Raw genomic sequence first — 16,937 nt, forward strand, 5'->3', positions numbered from 1 at the left:
CTCCGTCCTCCATTTTAAGAACTGATTGTTACAATCTAAATGCCTCGCGTTGGTAATAACGTAACGATGAGTGGTGCAAATGTAATAGCAACAACCTTTTATTCATTCCTATTCAATATTCATTTTTACACTGTTTTTATCCTCCTGCAACTCCTTGTACTCGACATTCTTGGCGTTTAAACAGGTGCCCACACCCTTAACGCTCTCCGAAGACTTGGTCGCTTGGTTCGAGTGGGAAACGTGATTGTACACCGCCAGGGCCTGGGCCACGAAGCCATTGACATCGCCAGGATTGGAGGGCAAGATCATGGTGTTATTCGTCTTGGCCAGCTTCTTGAAGGCCCCAATGTATTGCTCGGCCAGCGTGAGGGAAGCTGCATTTTGTCCATCCTGCAAGTAGAACATGTCGGGATGACCCTTTAGAACTTAAACAATTTTTAGTTGGTAAAAAAAATATGTAATAGTCCGGATAACTAAGGGTACGTCGCAATTTCGTTCTCATCTTATACACTGATACAGGTTGAGCACAGAGCTAGGCGCTTTGGGCGGTTTTTGCTTGCTGAATACGGTCCAGAAACGCAGCGTCTCGTCCGCTCCCCCGGTCACTATGGACTCGCTGTCCGGACTGACGGCTAAATAGAGGACGCGTTGGGTGTGCCCGGATAGCCGGACCACTTGCTTCAGCGAGGGATAGCGCCAGACGATGACCTGTGGCAGCGCCTGTCCGTGGGTGGTGACCAACTCCGCGGAGTCCCTGGCCCACGCCAAGTTGCTGATCTGGGCTCCCGTGTCGATGCACTGCACCGGCTTGCCGTTGAGCACGTTCCAGAAGCGCAGACAGCGATCGGCAGTCCCGCCGCCACTGGCCAGCAGTCCGGATTTGTGTGGCGACCAGGCCAGCGCCTTTACCACCGCCTTGTGCTGGACGAAGGCGTAGATCGGCTCCGGCCAGTTCTCCGTCCACACCAGCAACCGGTTGTCGTTGCCGCCGCTGGCCAAGTAGCGCTGGTTGGGCGACCACTGCAGGCCACACACCTCGTGTTTGTGTCCGCGCAGGCAGCGGGTTATGTGCGTCGGCGGGCATCGGAAATCCCGCTCCAGAATGGAGCGGTCGCGAGAGCCGCTGGCCAAGCTGTTGCCGCGCCAGGCCAAGGCAGTAACTCGCCCCAAATGGCCGTCCAGCCGATTGAGTTCCTTCTGCTTCTCCGCATCCCAGATGCTCACATGGCCGGACAGGGTTCCAATGGCCACCTGACGGCCGCCGCCATGCCAACTGACCGCAGTGACCAGGTTGTCCTCTTGACTGAAGTCGCACAGCCGTGTCACCTGGCCGCTGACTGCGCTCCACAGGTAGGCCGAGCAGCCCAGGCCCACCACTAAGCTGCTCTCCGACGACCAGTCGATGAGGTTCAAGTAAAAGTCGTTCTGAAGCTCAGGTGCATCGAGTATCTTGAAGGGGAGACGTGGAAAGCGTCGCGTGGGCCGCTTGGAGATGCTTAGCAGCCGTTGGCTGCACTCACTGATGTTGGCGAAGGGCGTACGCAACGGGGACAAACCACCGTTGGCAAATCCGTAGACCCGTGTCTCCTCCCGCACCTTGAAGTCGCCAGTCTGGGCCTGGACGTTCGTGCTTTGCTTGCACTGATCCAGAGAGGTGATTTTTGTGTCCAGGAACTCGTTGCGCAGCAAACAGGCGTACGCAGAGTTCTCGCTGGAGCTGCCGGTGGCAAGGGCAAAGTTTCGGGCCCACTGATTGCCAGCCCGTGTGGGAATGCAGCGCAGGTCCAGCTGCTCCCTGCTTTCCTCTACGCATCCCTGAAGCAAACGCCGTTCGTACTCCGGTTGAAACATTTTCAAATTTGAATATTTGTGCGAGCTGTGTATGCCTTGTCGAGGTGTCCAACGATCACAAAGGATTTAAGAGCAAATGCCTAGCATTCTACCTGCCAAGGGAACTAGTTTCCTTTGGGAAATACTCACCAGATGGGACAGGGACTTGGCGATGGCCAGCAGACTGCGGGCCCTGGCATCCGCCACGGCAATAATGGCAGCTGCCTCGCCACTGGCCTTGTTGATGTGCTCCTGCCGCTCGGCCTCTGTGGAAGAACGATCTTTAGTATTGGCTATATGGGCTACAAGGCGTAATGCTGCTAACCGGAGGCTAGAATCCTGGACTTCCGCTTGCCCTCGGCTATGTTGATTTCCGCCTCGCGAACTCCCTCAGATTCCAGGATGGCCGCTCTTTTCCGCCTCTCAGCCTCCACCTGCATCTGCATGGCCTCGTGGACCCTAGTGGGAAGCTGCAATAGGGATTATTTCAAGGGACTTCCATTGCAAAATCAATCAGAAATCACAACTCACTCGAATATCACGGATCTCGTAACGCAAACAGGCGATGCCCCAGGCTTCGCTGGCCTTGTTGATCGAGTCCACGATGCTGACGTTCAGGGACTCCCTCTCGCGAAAGACCTTGTCCATGGACATCTTGCCCAGCTCCGATCTCATGGTCGTCTGGGCCAGTTGTGTGATGGCAAACTCCGGATCCTCCACGCCGTACGAGGCTTAATGGTGATATAACAGACGGTGAGTTCGCGCAGATGCTATTGGATTTATGACCCATACCTTTGTACGGATCGATGATTCGCAAGTAGAGCACGCCGTCGATACTCAGGGTGACGTTGTCGGAGGTAATGGCACTCTGCTTTGGGACATCGATGGCGATTTCCTTCAGGCTCTGCACGTATTTGATTTTGTCGGCCACCGGCACCAGAATGTTCAGGCCGGGGTCCAGAATCCTATGAAACCGACCCATGCGCTCCACCACCCAGGCCTTGGAAACGGAGGAGTTACGGATTTAAGTATGCCGGATAGTCTGGCTATAGCTATAACACCTACCTCTTGCTGGGGCACAAACATAACACACATGTTTATGGGTGTCGAGGCCTTTCCCCTTCGAGATTGGGACGGAATCCATGAGCCGGCGAGCACGAAGTCTTGCTGCAAATACGCATTTTTAGGGGCATTATTGAATCATATAATATTCGAGACAATAAGAACAAACCTGGAGCAGACTGGGAACAAATCTTTTGTTCAACAGAAATCTCGACATTTCGCAATATATGTGCCGATTTTAGTAGGAATAAAGTCAAAAAATACTAAGAAGAAAACATTACAGTGTTGCCAGATGTAAAAAAAGCTTTACGCCAAAATTATCTTGACCAATACGATTTCCCCCTAAAAAATCCAGTTTTCCCCCCAAATTCAATCACACGTTAAATTTCAAAATACATTTAAAAATCAGAAAAGTTTTCACGATTTCTGCTGAATTTTCAGCAATTGAAGGAAGGATCGAAAATTGTTCCAGCTTAATTTGTCAAACAGCTTCTTCAGAATGCTCAAAATAGGAGCTAATTAAACCTGAAGGACGAATGTGACAGTTCTTTTGGCAAAACATCACAAATTAAAATCATTATTTCCAATTTGGCAAGCGTTTTTTAGTTATTAAATAAATATATTTTAAACTATAAGTTCTTGAACTAAGAAAATAATAAATATTTATTATTATTATTAAGAACGAATTGGTTAACCTTAATCATGAGCAAATTAATTACAACTTGGATTACTTAGCCATTTGCATGGTCGCTTGAAATTCAGAACATACAAAAATCGCAATACTAGTAAAGTACTAGTACTTTGCGATAAACGAATCGCCTTCAGGTTCTATCACAACTTAATTTAATTAAACAAAAAACTAAGTTGAAATAAAGTACGAACCAGTGTCAAATGTATATTGAGGCGACTTTCTCATAGAAACAACTTTAAATTTGTGTTGTTATTTTTTGAGCTCCGAAGTCGCATGAGCAACAATGTAGCAAATGTTGCCCAATACTTTTAATCCAGAAGTAACGATTTTTTCTACAGGCCTACTTCGTCGCTGCGTGACCAATATTAAACTTTTAAACTGTAAAAAAAAAATTAAATTAAATAAAAGTTTACAAATTATACCTTTTAAATGTCTCTCAATTGAAAATAATAACGTTTTTAATAGAAAAAAGAAATATAGAAAACTGAGTTAAAACAATAAGAAAAAAGTTTTTAGCTTGACTTTTTAATTTAAATAATTTTTAAAGGCTTTTTTTTAAATGCTTGCTTTATTATTGTTGGTAAAGGTTTTTTGTGAGTTGTGAACATATTTCATAAATTTTACATAATTTTTATATTACTTTAAACATAGGGACTTACTTACTTATGTCCTCAGCCTTTTAATAAAAACTGAAAAAGTTTCTAGTTAAATTAAATTCGCGGTTAACTCAACTAACCGAGGAGAGACGAAAGCAAGGGACACAAAAAGGCCGCCCAACTCTTATATAAATGAAAATTAAATCTAACAACTGAACATATGTTTGAGTGCACGTATGTTTGCTAAAATCTTGACACCACTTCGGTCTGTTTGTAGGAGTATTTACCATTGGTTACCAGAAATATGGTGCAAGTGACGCATTAAGAGCATAAAGGAAACCGCACTAACCGACCAAACAGCACTAAGCTGTTAATAACGGGTGCGTTCCTGCGGCTCTTTAGCTGTCGTTGGTTATCTGCATCATAAATTTACCATCACCCTGTTTAAGTAAGGACCAAATCGGGTATAAAACGGGCCACGCCACAATAAAGCTCACAGTCTTCTTCAAAACTCCGGCGAGTATTGTTTTGCAAGTGCACCGGTCGAGGGCTACGATTGGAAATATGAATCTTTTTATTGTCCTGGTGGTGGTATCGGTGTTCTTAAACTTTATTCAAGCAGCACCGAGCGTGGTATGTATGAGTTTTTCAAGAGTTTTTGAAAATATCCACTCGGGAACACATCGACTGATTATCTAACAAAAGTGTTTTAGTGCTAAAAATACAAATTTAAGCAAAAATATTACATTTTATTTTATTTAAGGACATTTCTAATGACGAATTGATGGATGGCAAATATCTATGTGAAGGTAACGAAAATGTTTTCATGTAATTTTTATAAAAGGCTTTAAGGATTACCATGAATCTTTAAAAAAAAAACTTTGGAAAGCAAAGTCTTGAAAAAGTATTGAAAGATTTGAAAATTCGTAACGTATTATTAATCCTAACAGTGTTATTTTAAATGGTTTAGCTTGTATATAAGCAATTTAATTCTTAATTTCTTATTATTTTGAACAGATCTTTCAGCGTTAAAAAAATTTTATAATGGCAACAGCGAAAGTTTAAGAACACCAGGATTTTTAAGCGACGACATATCCACATCGCAATTATTCAACGAATTGTACAAACTTTATTTGCGAAATGCGAATCCTTCGCTGCCCAAAAACAAAAATCTTGAAACCTTTCAAGAGAGGTTATCGCGAACAGTTTCTAAACGTGGCTTAGACAGCATTGGTGGAGGACACTTGATAAAAAGGACTGAAAGTAGACGGCTATTAAGCGACTAAGAAATCCTTCAGAAATTAACCTTTGACCTTATCGAGTACCGAAAACCTGTTATGAAACTGAAATGTAAATACAAAGCATGGGATTTATTTTATATGTACATATATGATTATGTTTCTTCTATTTGTTAATAAATTATTGCATTTATGAAAGAGTTTTATTTTCACCTTTGTATTTAGCAAGCCCTATATTTCCAACTACCAAAGGCAGAGATTTGTAATCAAAACAAATTTGACTAACATTTTTACTAACTAATATATTCTTTCACCTTAAAAGCCGGCTCAAAGAAGTTTGATGGACCATTTATAGTTAGGTGAGTGTGTCAAAAATATATGTTTATAAATAACACAGCATATACAATAGCAAGTAACAGATGCACGTGAAAACCCATTGTCTGATATACTTATCAAATATTTAAGATTAAAGTGCTGCTATCAGGTCTTATCCGAATGTTATCGAAAAAGAGCTGTATATAACAGTATGTAAATATGCAGATAGCAGATAACCACTTCTATCCTAAAAGTTGAAAACCCTATTTACCCATCGTTACTCATAGAAATTAATTCTAAAACACATTTATCTAAATCCTGCAGATTGATTTCCGCTGCAAACGGACAAACAGTCGTTTGCTACGAATGCAGCCAGTCCGATTTCAAGGCAAAGTACACAGTGAAGCCCTGCGGAGATCGGTTTATATCTGGAAAAATGGGATCAAGCCACCACAGAGACATGCTGCCGTACCTGGTGAGGATGGATCCGATGTACAAGGACACCTGGAGCAGTAAGCTCAAAAGAAACTTTGATGAAATCGACAAGGCCTCCGCCAGCTTCAGCATTCTCAACCAACTCGTCTAGTGATACCTACTCAAACCATTTCAAATGCTCACGGATACGGATAGGGATACGGATACGGATACGGATACCGATCGAAACGCGAATGTACTCTAAAAATGCTTCATGTCAAGGGAATATAGAATAGAATAAACAACGTACATCCTCATACAACTACTACGAATAAAACAATCGTCTCTGTTATTAACATGTTTATTTATTATTCTTTAATGTTGAGTTTTGTGAAAGGTCATACCAGATCTAAATGCAGCGAATTTTTTTTTAATCAAGGGACTATTTAAATACAAATTACATTTGATAATTATATTTAAAACAGTAAGTCATTAATATTTTTATTTACTTGCATTACGGCGATGGGGATAACCTATAACAATTCATATTGACGAAGGTGCATCCTTTGAATAATGTCTCTGCAATCATTAAACACACGTTTAATGTTTTCTGTGTCAACGGCGCATGTGAAATGTGGATAGCAGTAGTGTTTACCGTCTCCGCTAGCGGTAGATATACGCTAATTAAATACAGAATAGAGAATCTCAATGAGCATGGCATTTGTTTAAGGAGCGCGGATGCAACCTACCAGAAACTCGTCTCGTATGAAATATTTTGCTCGTATTACTTCTGGGTCGTCATTGGATTCCATTATTGCGTCACCTGTGTCGACAGCACATTTGAAATTAGACAAAAACATATTATCCATTAAATTTCTTAAGTTAAATCAGGTATGAGTTTCAATTTTGAATGGAATTTAGAGGTCAAGTTGAACAAGTTTTTCTAATCCGTTGTGTATATCTTTTAAACATTGTCAGTTTGTTAATAAGTGATTTAATTGTCCAGTTAATCCTGGGTTTTGATGGCAGTCCAAGATGTTCTCCTTTTCTGTTTGTAGTCTTGCCAAAGTGAATAAATGTAAGCCTTTTCCTCGGCTTTAATAAAGGTTGATAGATATATTACTGGTTTCTGCTATTTTACTTACTTGGCGTTTGGTATTTGTTAAACTCGGAGAAATATTCCGACAATTTACTTTTTCCAGCCTTAATTTTCTCTGCTAACAAATCTTGCTTATTTAAAAATAGTATAATAGAAATCGTGCGAAGCCATCTATAAAAAACTCGATGTTAGTTTTCGAATCAATTAATTGTGCAAACTTCACGTGTCACCTGTTGTTCCAAATACTCTTGAACAAATCCAAAGATTCTCGAAGTCGATTTTGGGTGGGATCTTCACGCAAAACCATGTTATAACTTGAGCACGCAGTTACGAATATAATAGCAGTTACATCATTGAAACATTGAATCCATTTTCTACGCTCATCTCGCTGTCCTCCGACATCAAACATGCTGTACACGTAGATTTAAAATGGTTATTTTCGAATGTTCATTACTTATGCACTAGTTGTACTTACTGAAAATTTACTTTGTCCACTTGAAATCTTGTTTCAAAAATTCCAGAAGTCAAAACACGGCACCGAAGAATATCCTGCTCATTAGGGGTATAGTTTGGATTCTTGATTGTGCTTACTCGGTCCAGGAAGCTTTAATGTGAAATATAAAGTGTATAAATGAGTAAGGGTTTGTTTTCAAACCTAAATAGATTTAACAAGCCTAAACGAATCAACTAATAGTATTCTCTTTCCAAGACTATAATTTACGATTATTTTAATTTATTGCCACACTTCTACAAAGCATCAATAATTGTGGATTTACTTCATCGAGCGAATTGACTTTTTAAGAGTTATAAAATGCATACTTTCAATCCAACGAATATTCTTAATCGTCAGTAAACGGTGAACTTCGGAAAAAAACACACAGTTAATGCTATTAGAATAGTTAACATGCTCTTTTATAATTAAGGTAATAATAAATAACTTTCATTCCGACAATGCTACAAAATACAATTTTGGGCTGACCACATCGATTTGCACTATTCAAAATCAAGACAATACTTACTATTTCGCACAATCGATTAATTGATACTCATTCGACCTCTCATAGGTTTGAAGAACGCCTTTGTCTTTCCATAGTTCTTCTGTATGTTCATAAAATTCAGGAGGATAATTAAAGTCCGGACCTGCGGAGAAAAAGAAAGAGTTAAAGTTACTTATCCAGAGCTGATGCTAAAATTAAATGTCTTACTAGATGCATAATCCTGAATGTACTCCACTCTGGGTTCATTTTCTTTCTTTTCTAAAGCTACAGGTGGATTAAGTGTGCTCATGGCTCCTGTAATAGTCTGTAATTGGAAAATTGTTTTGGTTAGCAATGATGAATCTAAAGGCAACAATAGGTATATGCTCACCAAGATAGCGTCTCGAATATTCTTTTTAATATCATCAATTTTCTGTTTCTTCTCTGTTTCAGAAAATCCGTCGACATGCAATATTCGCATTTGCTTGACTATAGTTGATTTGCCGGACTCGCCCGCCCCCAGGAGGAGCAGCCTGTGTGTGGCCCTGTAGAGCTGTTTGTCCTTCTGCAACTGTCTAGATATTGCATCGCTCCGGCGCTTCTGGCTCTTCGAGTCCTCCGAGTTCACATCCGACTGCTTCGAGGTGGGGGACCCAAAGCAACCCATCGCGGCCCACGGGGTCCACCAACACGTCGCTCGGTTTTCCTGGTTCGCGTCGGGTGACTCGGCACCCCTTGTGCTTTCTCCGTTCTGCTCCAGTATAGCTGAGTTCCTCGGATCCCACACACAATGTCCCCTATGTACACTTCAGGTCTCCGATCTCCGACCGTTGGCTCAGCGATTCAGTAGATCTCTGTAGCAAGCTGGATTGGCAAAGTAAAGAAGTTAGATTAATTTGTGTAGGTTTATTTGAATAAATCTTAGATGAATAGCTCCATAAAATTGTCAACATTTCAAAAGGATCAACAGTTATATTCAACTATATGTTCCAGAGGTTTCTCAATTCCTTATTTTAAAGCAATATTCACATACAGTGCAGGAATAAATTTAGAGTATTTTTTAAAAAGGATTATAATTTCATTTAGTTACAATCTATTTTTTATTTTATTTATGTCAGATTTTAAGAAACTTTTAGATCACCAGAGGAGTGGTCCCATTTACAATGCTCACATAAACCTTTTATTTTACGGTTATTAATAACTTAATTTTTATTAAAAAATTCCCTAGTTTAAACTGAATTCTATAAGGACCTACATACATATATACCTCCGCACTTTTTACAAATCGACACCTTTTGTTTACATAGAATCGTAAATATCAACGGCAGGTGGCAGGTGTGTATTCCAAGGGATTTATGAACCTACATCAGTGCCCCTATATCAACTATATCGCCAATATCGCCCATAATAGGCGCCTAAGCCAAGGCGACATTTCTGACATTGCCGCCCACGACAGCCACAATGAGTCACTTATATTTTGAGTCCGAAAATAATGCTGGCTTCATTATTGAGTGCAATCCAAATCCAAATCAAAATAAAAATCAAAAATTACTTCACGCAAACGCCCGTACATTCTCGTCGAACGATTGAAATTCATCATCATAATGATAATCATCATCATCATCACATTCATATTCACATCCACATTGGCGTAGTGTAACAGGTGAAGACGAGGGCGGGTGGAATTTTCGCGCATACTAAGGTGCAGGTACGCATGTATATAGAGATACCAACATAATTCCATCTGCAGTTAAAACTCAGATGGCTGGGTGTACCCGTACCCGCCAGTACACAGTTTGCGAAAATTTACATATATTGGGCGAAAATTTGATTAAACTTTTGCTCAAATATGAATTTATTATATGCACACAAAAAAACGTATTTAATCTATTAATTATTGCCCACAGACGGACGGACGGACGGACAACCGACCACCCGACCGACCGACGAAAGTCGAAGGAAGATATGTATGTATATACATATCTAACGGACATATAGCCGTAGATATGCAGATTTTAATGTAAATATATGTACATAAATTCATCGGGATCTAAGCGGGCACGGGCACAGGCACATATATATCTCACAGATATGTGTACACACCGTTGTGTATCTACTCGTATATACGTACGTATGTATTTAGATATATACACAAGTTCTCGGTTCGCATGTGTGAATGGATGTACATAAATAAATGTATGTACATATATCAATACGTATGTGCTCCGTGCCTCCGAATATTTGCCATTTCTTTGACACTTTGGGAAACTATATTATATGGTATAACCATCGTGAATCGAATCGGATAGGATAGTATTTTGAATATTCATGCGCGAACGATTTTTCACTGATTTCAGGTTTAAGGACGCAGGACGTAGGACGTAGGACGTCAGGAAGTCGGACTCGGATGAAAATGAATTCGAATCGAATCGAAACGAAACGGATCGAATAGATATAAGTCCGCGAATCACATCTTTGCGCGAATCTAATTACGTACATGTACGCGACTTATTTCCCTATGTTTGACAATGGTTATTGTTTACCGTGAAATTACCGAACATTTTTATTCATGGGAGCAACTTCGGGCTAAAACTGTAGGTGCACGATTCTGTTGGGGAGCGACTTTCGGGTGCTGAAAAAGGCTTATTCTATCGCACTTGACGCTTCAGCCACTGTTTTCCAATCGCCTAATATTCTTTATCTGTGCGTGGTCGCAAATACATCAATTTGTTACTTAAAAATTACTTTTAATATCAGTACTAACTCACTTTTTATATATTTTTTATTTTATGTATCAACCTAGGGATGCAACAAAGTAGATACTTTTATCGATACTTTGCCTGACTATCGGATAGTGAGGGCGCAATGTAGAGATACTTTTACAGATATTATTAAACTTAAGCGGAGTATAGAGCTACAATTTGTATCTATTTGAGAAAATTGTGTTATTTTCCATAATTAAGTCTGAATTTGTATAGAATTATCTATAAATTAAAATAACGCCACCGATATTTTACATGTTGTCTTTTTTTTTACAGCTTCTCGCATATATTTTTACATACGTGTGTAACAAACCTTTCAGAACGCTTAGAAAATATAAACTGATAAGGGCCAAAATACATTTATCTGCAATTATTATCGTAAGGATATGATAATCCTTTCAAAGAAAGCTTACAAATTTTTAATTATAATTTTTATTAAAGTATAAAATCATTTGTTTTTAAACAATTGTGGCTTCATCCTCCACCTGTGAGCGGAACCGACGTCTACTTAAGATAGGTCTTAATCAAATTCTCCAGCTTAACAGTATCCACGGCAAACTTCCTAATGCCCTCGGAGAGTTTGTCAGTGGCCATGGCGTCCTCGTTGAGCAGCCAGCGGAACTTGCTCTCGTCCACGGTGATCTTCTCGATGTCCTGCAGCTTGGCGTTGTCGACTGACAAGTAGGTGGTCACCGATTCGGTCTCGTTCTCCAGCTCCTTGAGCAGCGAGGGACTGATGGTGAGCAGATCGCAGCCTGCCAGGGCCTTGATCTCGCCCACGTTCCGGAAGGAGGCGCCCATTACCAGGGTCTTGTAGCCGAACTTCTTGTAGTAGTTGTAGATGTTCGTCACAGAGATCACACCCGGGTCCTTGAGGGCCTCGAACTTCTTTGTCTCCGTGTTGGCCACATACCAGTCCAGGATCCTGCCCACGAACGGCGAGATCAGAGTCACTCCGGCCTCCGCGCAAGCCACCGCCTGGGCGAACGAGAAGAGGAGCGTCAGGTTGCAGTGCACGCCGTGCTCGTTCTCCAGGATCTCGGCCGCCTTGATGCCCTCCCAGGTGGAGGCCAGCTTGATCAGGATGCGCTCCTTGCCAATGCCCAGCGATTTGTACAGGTCAATCAGCTTGAGGGCCTTAGCCACACTCCTCTTGGTGTCGAACGAGAGACGGGCATCGATTTCGGTGGAAACCCGGCCAGGGACGACCTTCAAGATTTCCGTTCCGAACAGCACGCATAGGTAATCCATGGCCTCGGCCACTTGGTCACTCACGGAGCTGGAAATACGTATATTTAAGTAATATTTTTTTGGAAATCTTACTAGACTTCTTACCCCTTCTTGCCCTTGGCATAGTCCACCGCCTTTTGCACCAGGGGCTGGTACCGCTCCATGGAGGAGGCGGACAAAATGAGGGAGGGATTGGTCGTGGCATCTGTGGGCTTGTAGATGTTAATAGCTGAAAGTAAAAACAAAGTTTAGTTCTCTGGGAATTTGCATTAATACGGGGCCAATCACCCAAGTAACATTGCAAATTCTATAATGCCCCAAAACCTGTTGAACGACTTTCATTTTTCAATCGGCCGTCCGAAAATATCTTTGAACTTTTTGAGCAGGTTTCGCATTCAAACAAACCTTATCACCGTGACATACTATAGCGGTCACATTTCCAGCACACGTAAGCACCTAAGGTCAAACTAAAGTCAGCTCGGTTTTACTTTTCACTTTTATTTGATCTTCACTGCAGCAGATAAGACAAACTGCCATCGAGATGGCTCCGATGGCTTATGTTTATCTTTTGGTTCATCCTATGTTTAGAAACTATGTAAGTGCTTAAACCTGAACTGTGTCGGTATGTAAGTAAATCGAATGTTCTTGAGCCCGGGTCCACACACATATGTATGTATGTACAAACATGCGTTTGTATTTCAAGATACATTTCCAGCTTGGGGAGCGTAGATTTGTATGCCGGTGTAGATATGTATCTACAAGTCCAATTGGAGTGTATATTTACCTTCAAAGTCGCCGGTGTCTGCGACAATGGTGGTAATTTTCTTTAATTCCTGTAAAACCGACATCTTTTGCTTTTTCAACGTGCGATCACTTCCCATGTCCCAACTTCAACTGCAATAAGGTCGCGAATGGAGCGCCATTTTATACCGTTCGGCTTTGAAAAAATACTAACTACCTAACTTCGGTTTAAGAGGGCATATTAGGGGGACTCATTTTGGCGCAGCTTGGGCAGTAAAGCTGTATTTGCAATGTTAAAATCCATTGCCTTATTATTCTCAAATATAAATTTGAATCGCGTCGCGAAAAGAAAGTTAAAAAATAAATAAATAATATGAACATAAATAAATATACGTTCAATTTGTTATTCATATTCTATACGTTTAATTAAAGTAGTTATTTAAAATTGTAGTATATATAAGACGAACTAAAAACAAATATTATTTGGGTTTAACAAGCTGCATCAGGTATATACAACTTACGCTTAAAATATTAAAAAATATATAGAGGGGTTCCAGAACTAATTTTGAGTGGATTTGGTCAAAGCTTATCAAATATACTCCGTGTGAGAGCTAAAATTGATTTATTCAATATTGTTATTTTAAAAGCACCGCTATTTCTATGTCTTATGTTTGAATTACCTTTTCGCTGGGAATTGTTGCCACTTCACCACATGCCATCACTAAAAACTATCGATATTTCTTAAAGAATTCCTCAATCAAAACATATGTTTGTTTGTATTTTTGCCACACGTGTGTTTAAAAGTTGCTCCGGAGCAAACAAATTAAAATGAAACAAAAACACTCTAAAAACAGGGCTAAACCCTATAAAAAAACAACGCCCGACCGTCGAAATGAAAGATTTTCGAAAAACTATAGTTATATTCAGAGGAGCAAGCAAATGGAGGAGTCCCATCGCAGAGAAAGGATTCCCACAGTCCCAAAACAGGAATTTGAGCCCGTGGCCGAACTCCTGCCGGAGATTCCGGACGATGTGGATGAGGCAGGATTCTATGAACAGCTAGTGACTGGATACAATCACATTCCCACAAGTACTTTTATAATTATATTCAAAATCGAAAGGCTTCCTTAACAGTAAATCACTTTTTAGGTCAGATTCTTAGCTCTACCACGGAGGACCCAAGTGTTCCGGTGCCCAAAAAGATAAAACCCAAAAAGGAAAAGCGCTCTGAGAAGATAAATGCGGACTTGGAAATATACAATTCGTTTACAAAACGCTTCGATTTTGAGCTGTCCACAGACAATATCAACGATTTGATTGCGGGAAAAGATGTGAAGAGCATCAAGGATAATTGGTCTGCCTTGGGAAATGTCAAGTTTGAGATTCCACGACTGTCTGAGGACTTCAAGGAGCCCGATTGCAGTGAACCCAAAGACATTGTCAGTTCCTCAGACCTTCAAAAGTTGGAAGTAAAGCTGTCCATCTGTGGAAACGCCAAGCTTCCACTCACGGCCCTGCAATCCCAACTATTCTACGTTGCCAATAACTATCAGGATATTTATTACCCCCACCGAAGTCATGCCAATGCCGAGGATATTCGATATGTATACTGCCTGCACGCCCTTAACCACATGCTTAAAGTCAGGTCCCTGATATTGCGTAACAATGAAAAGGTTTCGGCACTGGCCAAAACCCAGAAATTGTCACCTAATGAAATCTCCATACCAGAAAGCTTCAGAGACCAAGGACTGAAGCGTATGAAGGTTGTTTTCATAGTGCCTTTCAGAGAATCGGCACTTAAGATTGTAAATATTATTGGAGACCTACTGTTTGGCAGCCAAGAAGGTAGGTTACCCATTAAAACATATGAAGAATCAAACAAATCTATTATACTTTACAGAAAATGCAAGAAAGACCTCAATTGCCAACTATGAACGCTTTCTGGGAGATTACTCTGGCAATACGATATACTTCCCAAAAACCAACCCCAAGCCAGTGGACTATGAGCAAACCTTCAGTGGCAACACGGATGACAACTTTAAACTGGGAATTCGCTTCACCAAGAAGACCATGGCTCTTTTCTCCGACATGAACGCATCGGACATATTGATCGCATCTCCTTTGGGTCTAAGAATGCTCGTCACCGACAAGGATAATGATTTTGACTTTTTAAACTCAATTGAACTGCTAATTGTTGACCAAGCCGAACTTTTTCTAGCGCAGAACTGGGAGAATCTTCTGCACTCGCTGGACCATCTACATTTGCAGCCACAGAAGCTGCCAGATACGAATTGCCAGCGGGTTCGAACTTGGTGTCTCAGTGGAGCATCGAGTTTCTACCGCCAAACCCTGTTTTTCTCATCCCAGGAGCTCCCAGAATTCCGAGCAGTGCTCAACAGTAAATGCAACAATTACCAGGGAAAGGCACGGATCTCGAATCTGATCGAGCACGGCGACATTCGCAATGTGCTGACACCAATTCAACAGGTTTTCCGCCGCATCAGTTGCTCCAACGTGGAGTCGACCTTCGACGATCGCTTTCAGTACTTCGTCAAGCATATTATGCCCCAATTCAGCAAGCCCGGGTTCTCCCATTGCATGCTGTACGTGCCCAGCTATTTTGACTACGTACGGATACGAAATCATTTCAAAACCGAAATGGTCAGTTTTGTGCAGATAAATGAGTATACAAAGAAAGAAAAGATTTCCCGGGCGAGAGATATATTCTTCCACAGCGGAGCATCTGTTCTACTGTACTCGGAAAGAGCACACTTCTTCCGGCGCACCCGAATTAAGGGCATCCGGAATTTGATTATGTACCAACCGCCCAATTTTCCGCATTTTTATTCCGAAATGATCAATTTGATGCTCGAGTCCAATCAAAACCCGCGGGATGGTTTCGGGGAAGAAATGTCCGTCAATATTTTGTACACAAAATACGACCTGCTAAGTTTAAGTAACATTGTTGGAAGCGAAAACGCTGTGAAATTGACTTCTGGGAAGAAAGATTCTTACTTATTTTCCACCAAAACATAAATGTCATTAAGAGCAGACTAAGAAATGTGTGTATATTTAATTTTGAATTAAAATATTTTCTTTTTTTAACAAGGTGATTTCTATTTCTTTTTTTTTTGTAATGTTTTGTGACGTAAATATTTCAAGAGGAACTGGTTAGGTGATTGATCTGATGTTAAGGGTAACAAACTGCTTGTATCTAGTTTATCTCTTCTCTTTGTTATTACGCAATACGAAATTATGAAAAAATGAATAATTAGCAAATAGTTGTGTAACAAAGTGTGCCAATTACAGGAGAACACAGTTGCATAAACTATGTTATGAACTTGAATAATAGAAATTTAATTGTTTGCTTATTCAAAAGCCCTCTATTTCGTTGCTTTTAAATAACAATAATTTTTGAGAGAAACTAGAAACGCTGTGAATAATTGCATTACACAGAACGTCACTGTCAATTTTTTAAGTTTAACTAGCAAATATTATAAAACATTTAAAAAGGTTTTAGTGCCTTTATCCAGCGGTTGACAACAGCATTAAACCCAGATTTGCCAGTCCCAAAATAAAGCAAAATTCTTGGCTGTATTGTCATTTATCAATATTTTTAAACATATATGTAGGTAGCTTATAAAAGTTCTGGCCTAGACATATGGAGGTAAAATAGTAGCCAAATGCATATTTATGGGGGTCTCTATGAAAAGTCGTAATAGTTGCTGCACAAGGCGGATATCATACGGGAAAAACGTGTGCGGAGAGAGCTCTTGCCAAATTTTGAGAGACATTACAAGACTATTTTTATGCGGCTAAACGACGGCTGCCAGTCTCTGCTGAAATTGGGGAAAAAGCAGAAAAGCCATAGGAATAATTTTTAAATCAGAAGCCCACTGCTGCATACACTTTCCAACAAATTTAGTTTATTTCGGAAGAAGAAATAGGTAAGTTATAAATTAAGCATCAACAACTTTTAAAA

General features: G+C 40.7%; 6 protein-coding genes across 12 annotated transcripts; 2 read left to right on the top strand and 4 right to left on the bottom strand.

Annotated features, from left to right (window-relative positions):
* Window positions 1–74: 74 nt before the first annotated feature.
* On the bottom strand, window positions 75–3,204 carry LOC128253996 (stomatin-like protein 2, mitochondrial). The gene is made up of 7 exons (XM_052982755.1): window positions 3,062–3,204; window positions 2,896–2,997; window positions 2,623–2,830; window positions 2,362–2,561; window positions 2,156–2,300; window positions 1,981–2,096; window positions 75–390 (listed from the first exon to the last, which is right to left on the bottom strand). Exons 1-7 carry the CDS (start codon window positions 3,107–3,109, stop codon window positions 109–111), a joined length of 1,101 nt encoding a protein of 366 aa, XP_052838715.1. The 5' UTR covers window positions 3,110–3,204; the 3' UTR covers window positions 75–108.
* LOC128253994 (fizzy-related protein homolog) lies at window positions 397–1,974 on the bottom strand. Its single transcript, XM_052982752.1, has one exon. The coding sequence runs from the start codon at window positions 1,849–1,851 to the stop codon at window positions 499–501; it is 1,353 nt and encodes a 450-aa protein (XP_052838712.1). The 5' UTR covers window positions 1,852–1,974; the 3' UTR covers window positions 397–498.
* Window positions 3,205–4,656: 1,452 nt separating the features above from the next.
* Window positions 4,657–6,498, top strand: LOC128254302 (uncharacterized). Of its 2 annotated transcripts, XM_052983320.1 has the most exons (4): window positions 4,657–4,812; window positions 4,943–4,988; window positions 5,740–5,776; window positions 6,057–6,498. In XM_052983320.1, exons 1-4 carry the CDS (start codon window positions 4,744–4,746, stop codon window positions 6,316–6,318), a joined length of 414 nt encoding a protein of 137 aa, XP_052839280.1. In that variant the 5' UTR covers window positions 4,657–4,743; the 3' UTR covers window positions 6,319–6,498. The 2 variants fall into 2 exon arrangements, with proteins under 2 accessions (XP_052839280.1, XP_052839282.1); XM_052983322.1 differs by lacking the exons at window positions 5,740–5,776; window positions 6,057–6,498 and adding an exon at window positions 5,197–5,615.
* Window positions 6,492–11,072, bottom strand: LOC128254299 (guanine nucleotide-binding protein G(s) subunit alpha). 6 transcript variants are annotated; one of them, XM_052983314.1, is made up of 9 exons: window positions 10,991–11,072; window positions 8,614–9,086; window positions 8,451–8,547; window positions 8,265–8,385; window positions 7,721–7,849; window positions 7,476–7,655; window positions 7,292–7,416; window positions 6,896–6,978; window positions 6,492–6,826 (listed from the first exon to the last, which is right to left on the bottom strand). In XM_052983314.1, the coding sequence occupies exons 2-9, from the start codon at window positions 8,887–8,889 to the stop codon at window positions 6,680–6,682; spliced, it is 1,158 nt and encodes a 385-aa protein (XP_052839274.1). In that variant the 5' UTR covers window positions 8,890–9,086; window positions 10,991–11,072; the 3' UTR covers window positions 6,492–6,679. The 6 variants fall into 6 exon arrangements, with proteins under 6 accessions (XP_052839274.1, XP_052839278.1, XP_052839273.1 ...); XM_052983318.1 differs by lacking the exon at window positions 10,991–11,072 and adding an exon at window positions 10,777–10,980 and having other exon boundaries at window positions 6,896–6,969; XM_052983313.1 differs by lacking the exon at window positions 10,991–11,072 and adding an exon at window positions 10,777–10,980.
* A 328-nt stretch (window positions 11,073–11,400) lies between these two features.
* On the bottom strand, window positions 11,401–13,154 carry LOC128254301 (probable transaldolase). Its single transcript, XM_052983319.1, has 3 exons — window positions 12,999–13,154; window positions 12,320–12,443; window positions 11,401–12,263 (listed from the first exon to the last, which is right to left on the bottom strand). The coding sequence occupies exons 1-3, from the start codon at window positions 13,093–13,095 to the stop codon at window positions 11,489–11,491; spliced, it is 996 nt and encodes a 331-aa protein (XP_052839279.1). The 5' UTR covers window positions 13,096–13,154; the 3' UTR covers window positions 11,401–11,488.
* Window positions 13,155–13,710: 556 nt separating this feature from the next.
* On the top strand, window positions 13,711–16,334 carry LOC128254298 (U3 small nucleolar RNA-associated protein 25 homolog). The gene is made up of 3 exons (XM_052983312.1): window positions 13,711–14,045; window positions 14,105–14,800; window positions 14,856–16,334. Exons 1-3 carry the CDS (start codon window positions 13,784–13,786, stop codon window positions 15,989–15,991), a joined length of 2,094 nt encoding a protein of 697 aa, XP_052839272.1. The 5' UTR covers window positions 13,711–13,783; the 3' UTR covers window positions 15,992–16,334.
* Window positions 16,335–16,937: the final 603 nt, after the last annotated feature.

Source organism: Drosophila gunungcola (genome assembly GCF_025200985.1).
Source record: "Drosophila gunungcola strain Sukarami chromosome 2R unlocalized genomic scaffold, Dgunungcola_SK_2 000004F, whole genome shotgun sequence".
Lineage (NCBI taxonomy): Eukaryota > Metazoa > Arthropoda > Insecta > Diptera > Drosophilidae > Drosophila > Drosophila gunungcola.

Excerpts from the sequence above, each read along its gene's own strand:
- LOC128253994 (XM_052982752.1), bottom strand. The coding sequence starts at position 1,851 with ATGTTTCAACCGGAGTACGAACGGCGTTTGCTTCAGGGATGCGTAGAG.
- LOC128253996 (XM_052982755.1), bottom strand. The coding sequence starts at position 3,109 with ATGTCGAGATTTCTGTTGAACAAAAGATTTGTTCCCAGTCTGCTCCAG. Across the intron at positions 2,831-2,895 it reads TGTTTGTGCCCCAGCAAGAG|GCCTGGGTGGTGGAGCGCAT; the intron begins GTAGGTGTTATA and ends TCCGTTTCCAAG. Across the intron at positions 2,301-2,361 it reads ACGAGATCCGTGATATTCGA|CTTCCCACTAGGGTCCACGA; the intron begins GTGAGTTGTGAT and ends TCCCTATTGCAG.
- LOC128254302 (XM_052983320.1), top strand. The coding sequence starts at position 4,744 with ATGAATCTTTTTATTGTCCTGGTGGTGGTATCGGTGTTCTTAAACTTT. Across the intron at positions 4,813-4,942 it reads TTCAAGCAGCACCGAGCGTG|GACATTTCTAATGACGAATT; the intron begins GTATGTATGAGT and ends ATTTTATTTAAG. Across the intron at positions 5,777-6,056 it reads GATGGACCATTTATAGTTAG|ATTGATTTCCGCTGCAAACG; the intron begins GTGAGTGTGTCA and ends TAAATCCTGCAG.
- LOC128254299 (XM_052983314.1), bottom strand. The coding sequence starts at position 8,889 with ATGGGTTGCTTTGGGTCCCCCACCTCGAAGCAGTCGGATGTGAACTCG. Across the intron at positions 7,417-7,475 it reads AAGAGTATTTGGAACAACAG|ATGGCTTCGCACGATTTCTA; the intron begins GTGACACGTGAA and ends AGTTTTTTATAG. Across the intron at positions 6,979-7,291 it reads TAACAAATACCAAACGCCAA|TCGACACAGGTGACGCAATA; the intron begins GTAAGTAAAATA and ends TCAAATGTGCTG.
- LOC128254301 (XM_052983319.1), bottom strand. The coding sequence starts at position 13,095 with ATGGGAAGTGATCGCACGTTGAAAAAGCAAAAGATGTCGGTTTTACAG. Across the intron at positions 12,444-12,998 it reads AGACACCGGCGACTTTGAAG|CTATTAACATCTACAAGCCC; the intron begins GTAAATATACAC and ends TTTTACTTTCAG. Across the intron at positions 12,264-12,319 it reads TATGCCAAGGGCAAGAAGGG|CTCCGTGAGTGACCAAGTGG; the intron begins GTAAGAAGTCTA and ends ACGTATTTCCAG.
- LOC128254298 (XM_052983312.1), top strand. The coding sequence starts at position 13,784 with ATGAAACAAAAACACTCTAAAAACAGGGCTAAACCCTATAAAAAAACA. Across the intron at positions 14,046-14,104 it reads ATACAATCACATTCCCACAA|GTCAGATTCTTAGCTCTACC; the intron begins GTACTTTTATAA and ends ATCACTTTTTAG. Across the intron at positions 14,801-14,855 it reads ACTGTTTGGCAGCCAAGAAG|AAAATGCAAGAAAGACCTCA; the intron begins GTAGGTTACCCA and ends TATACTTTACAG.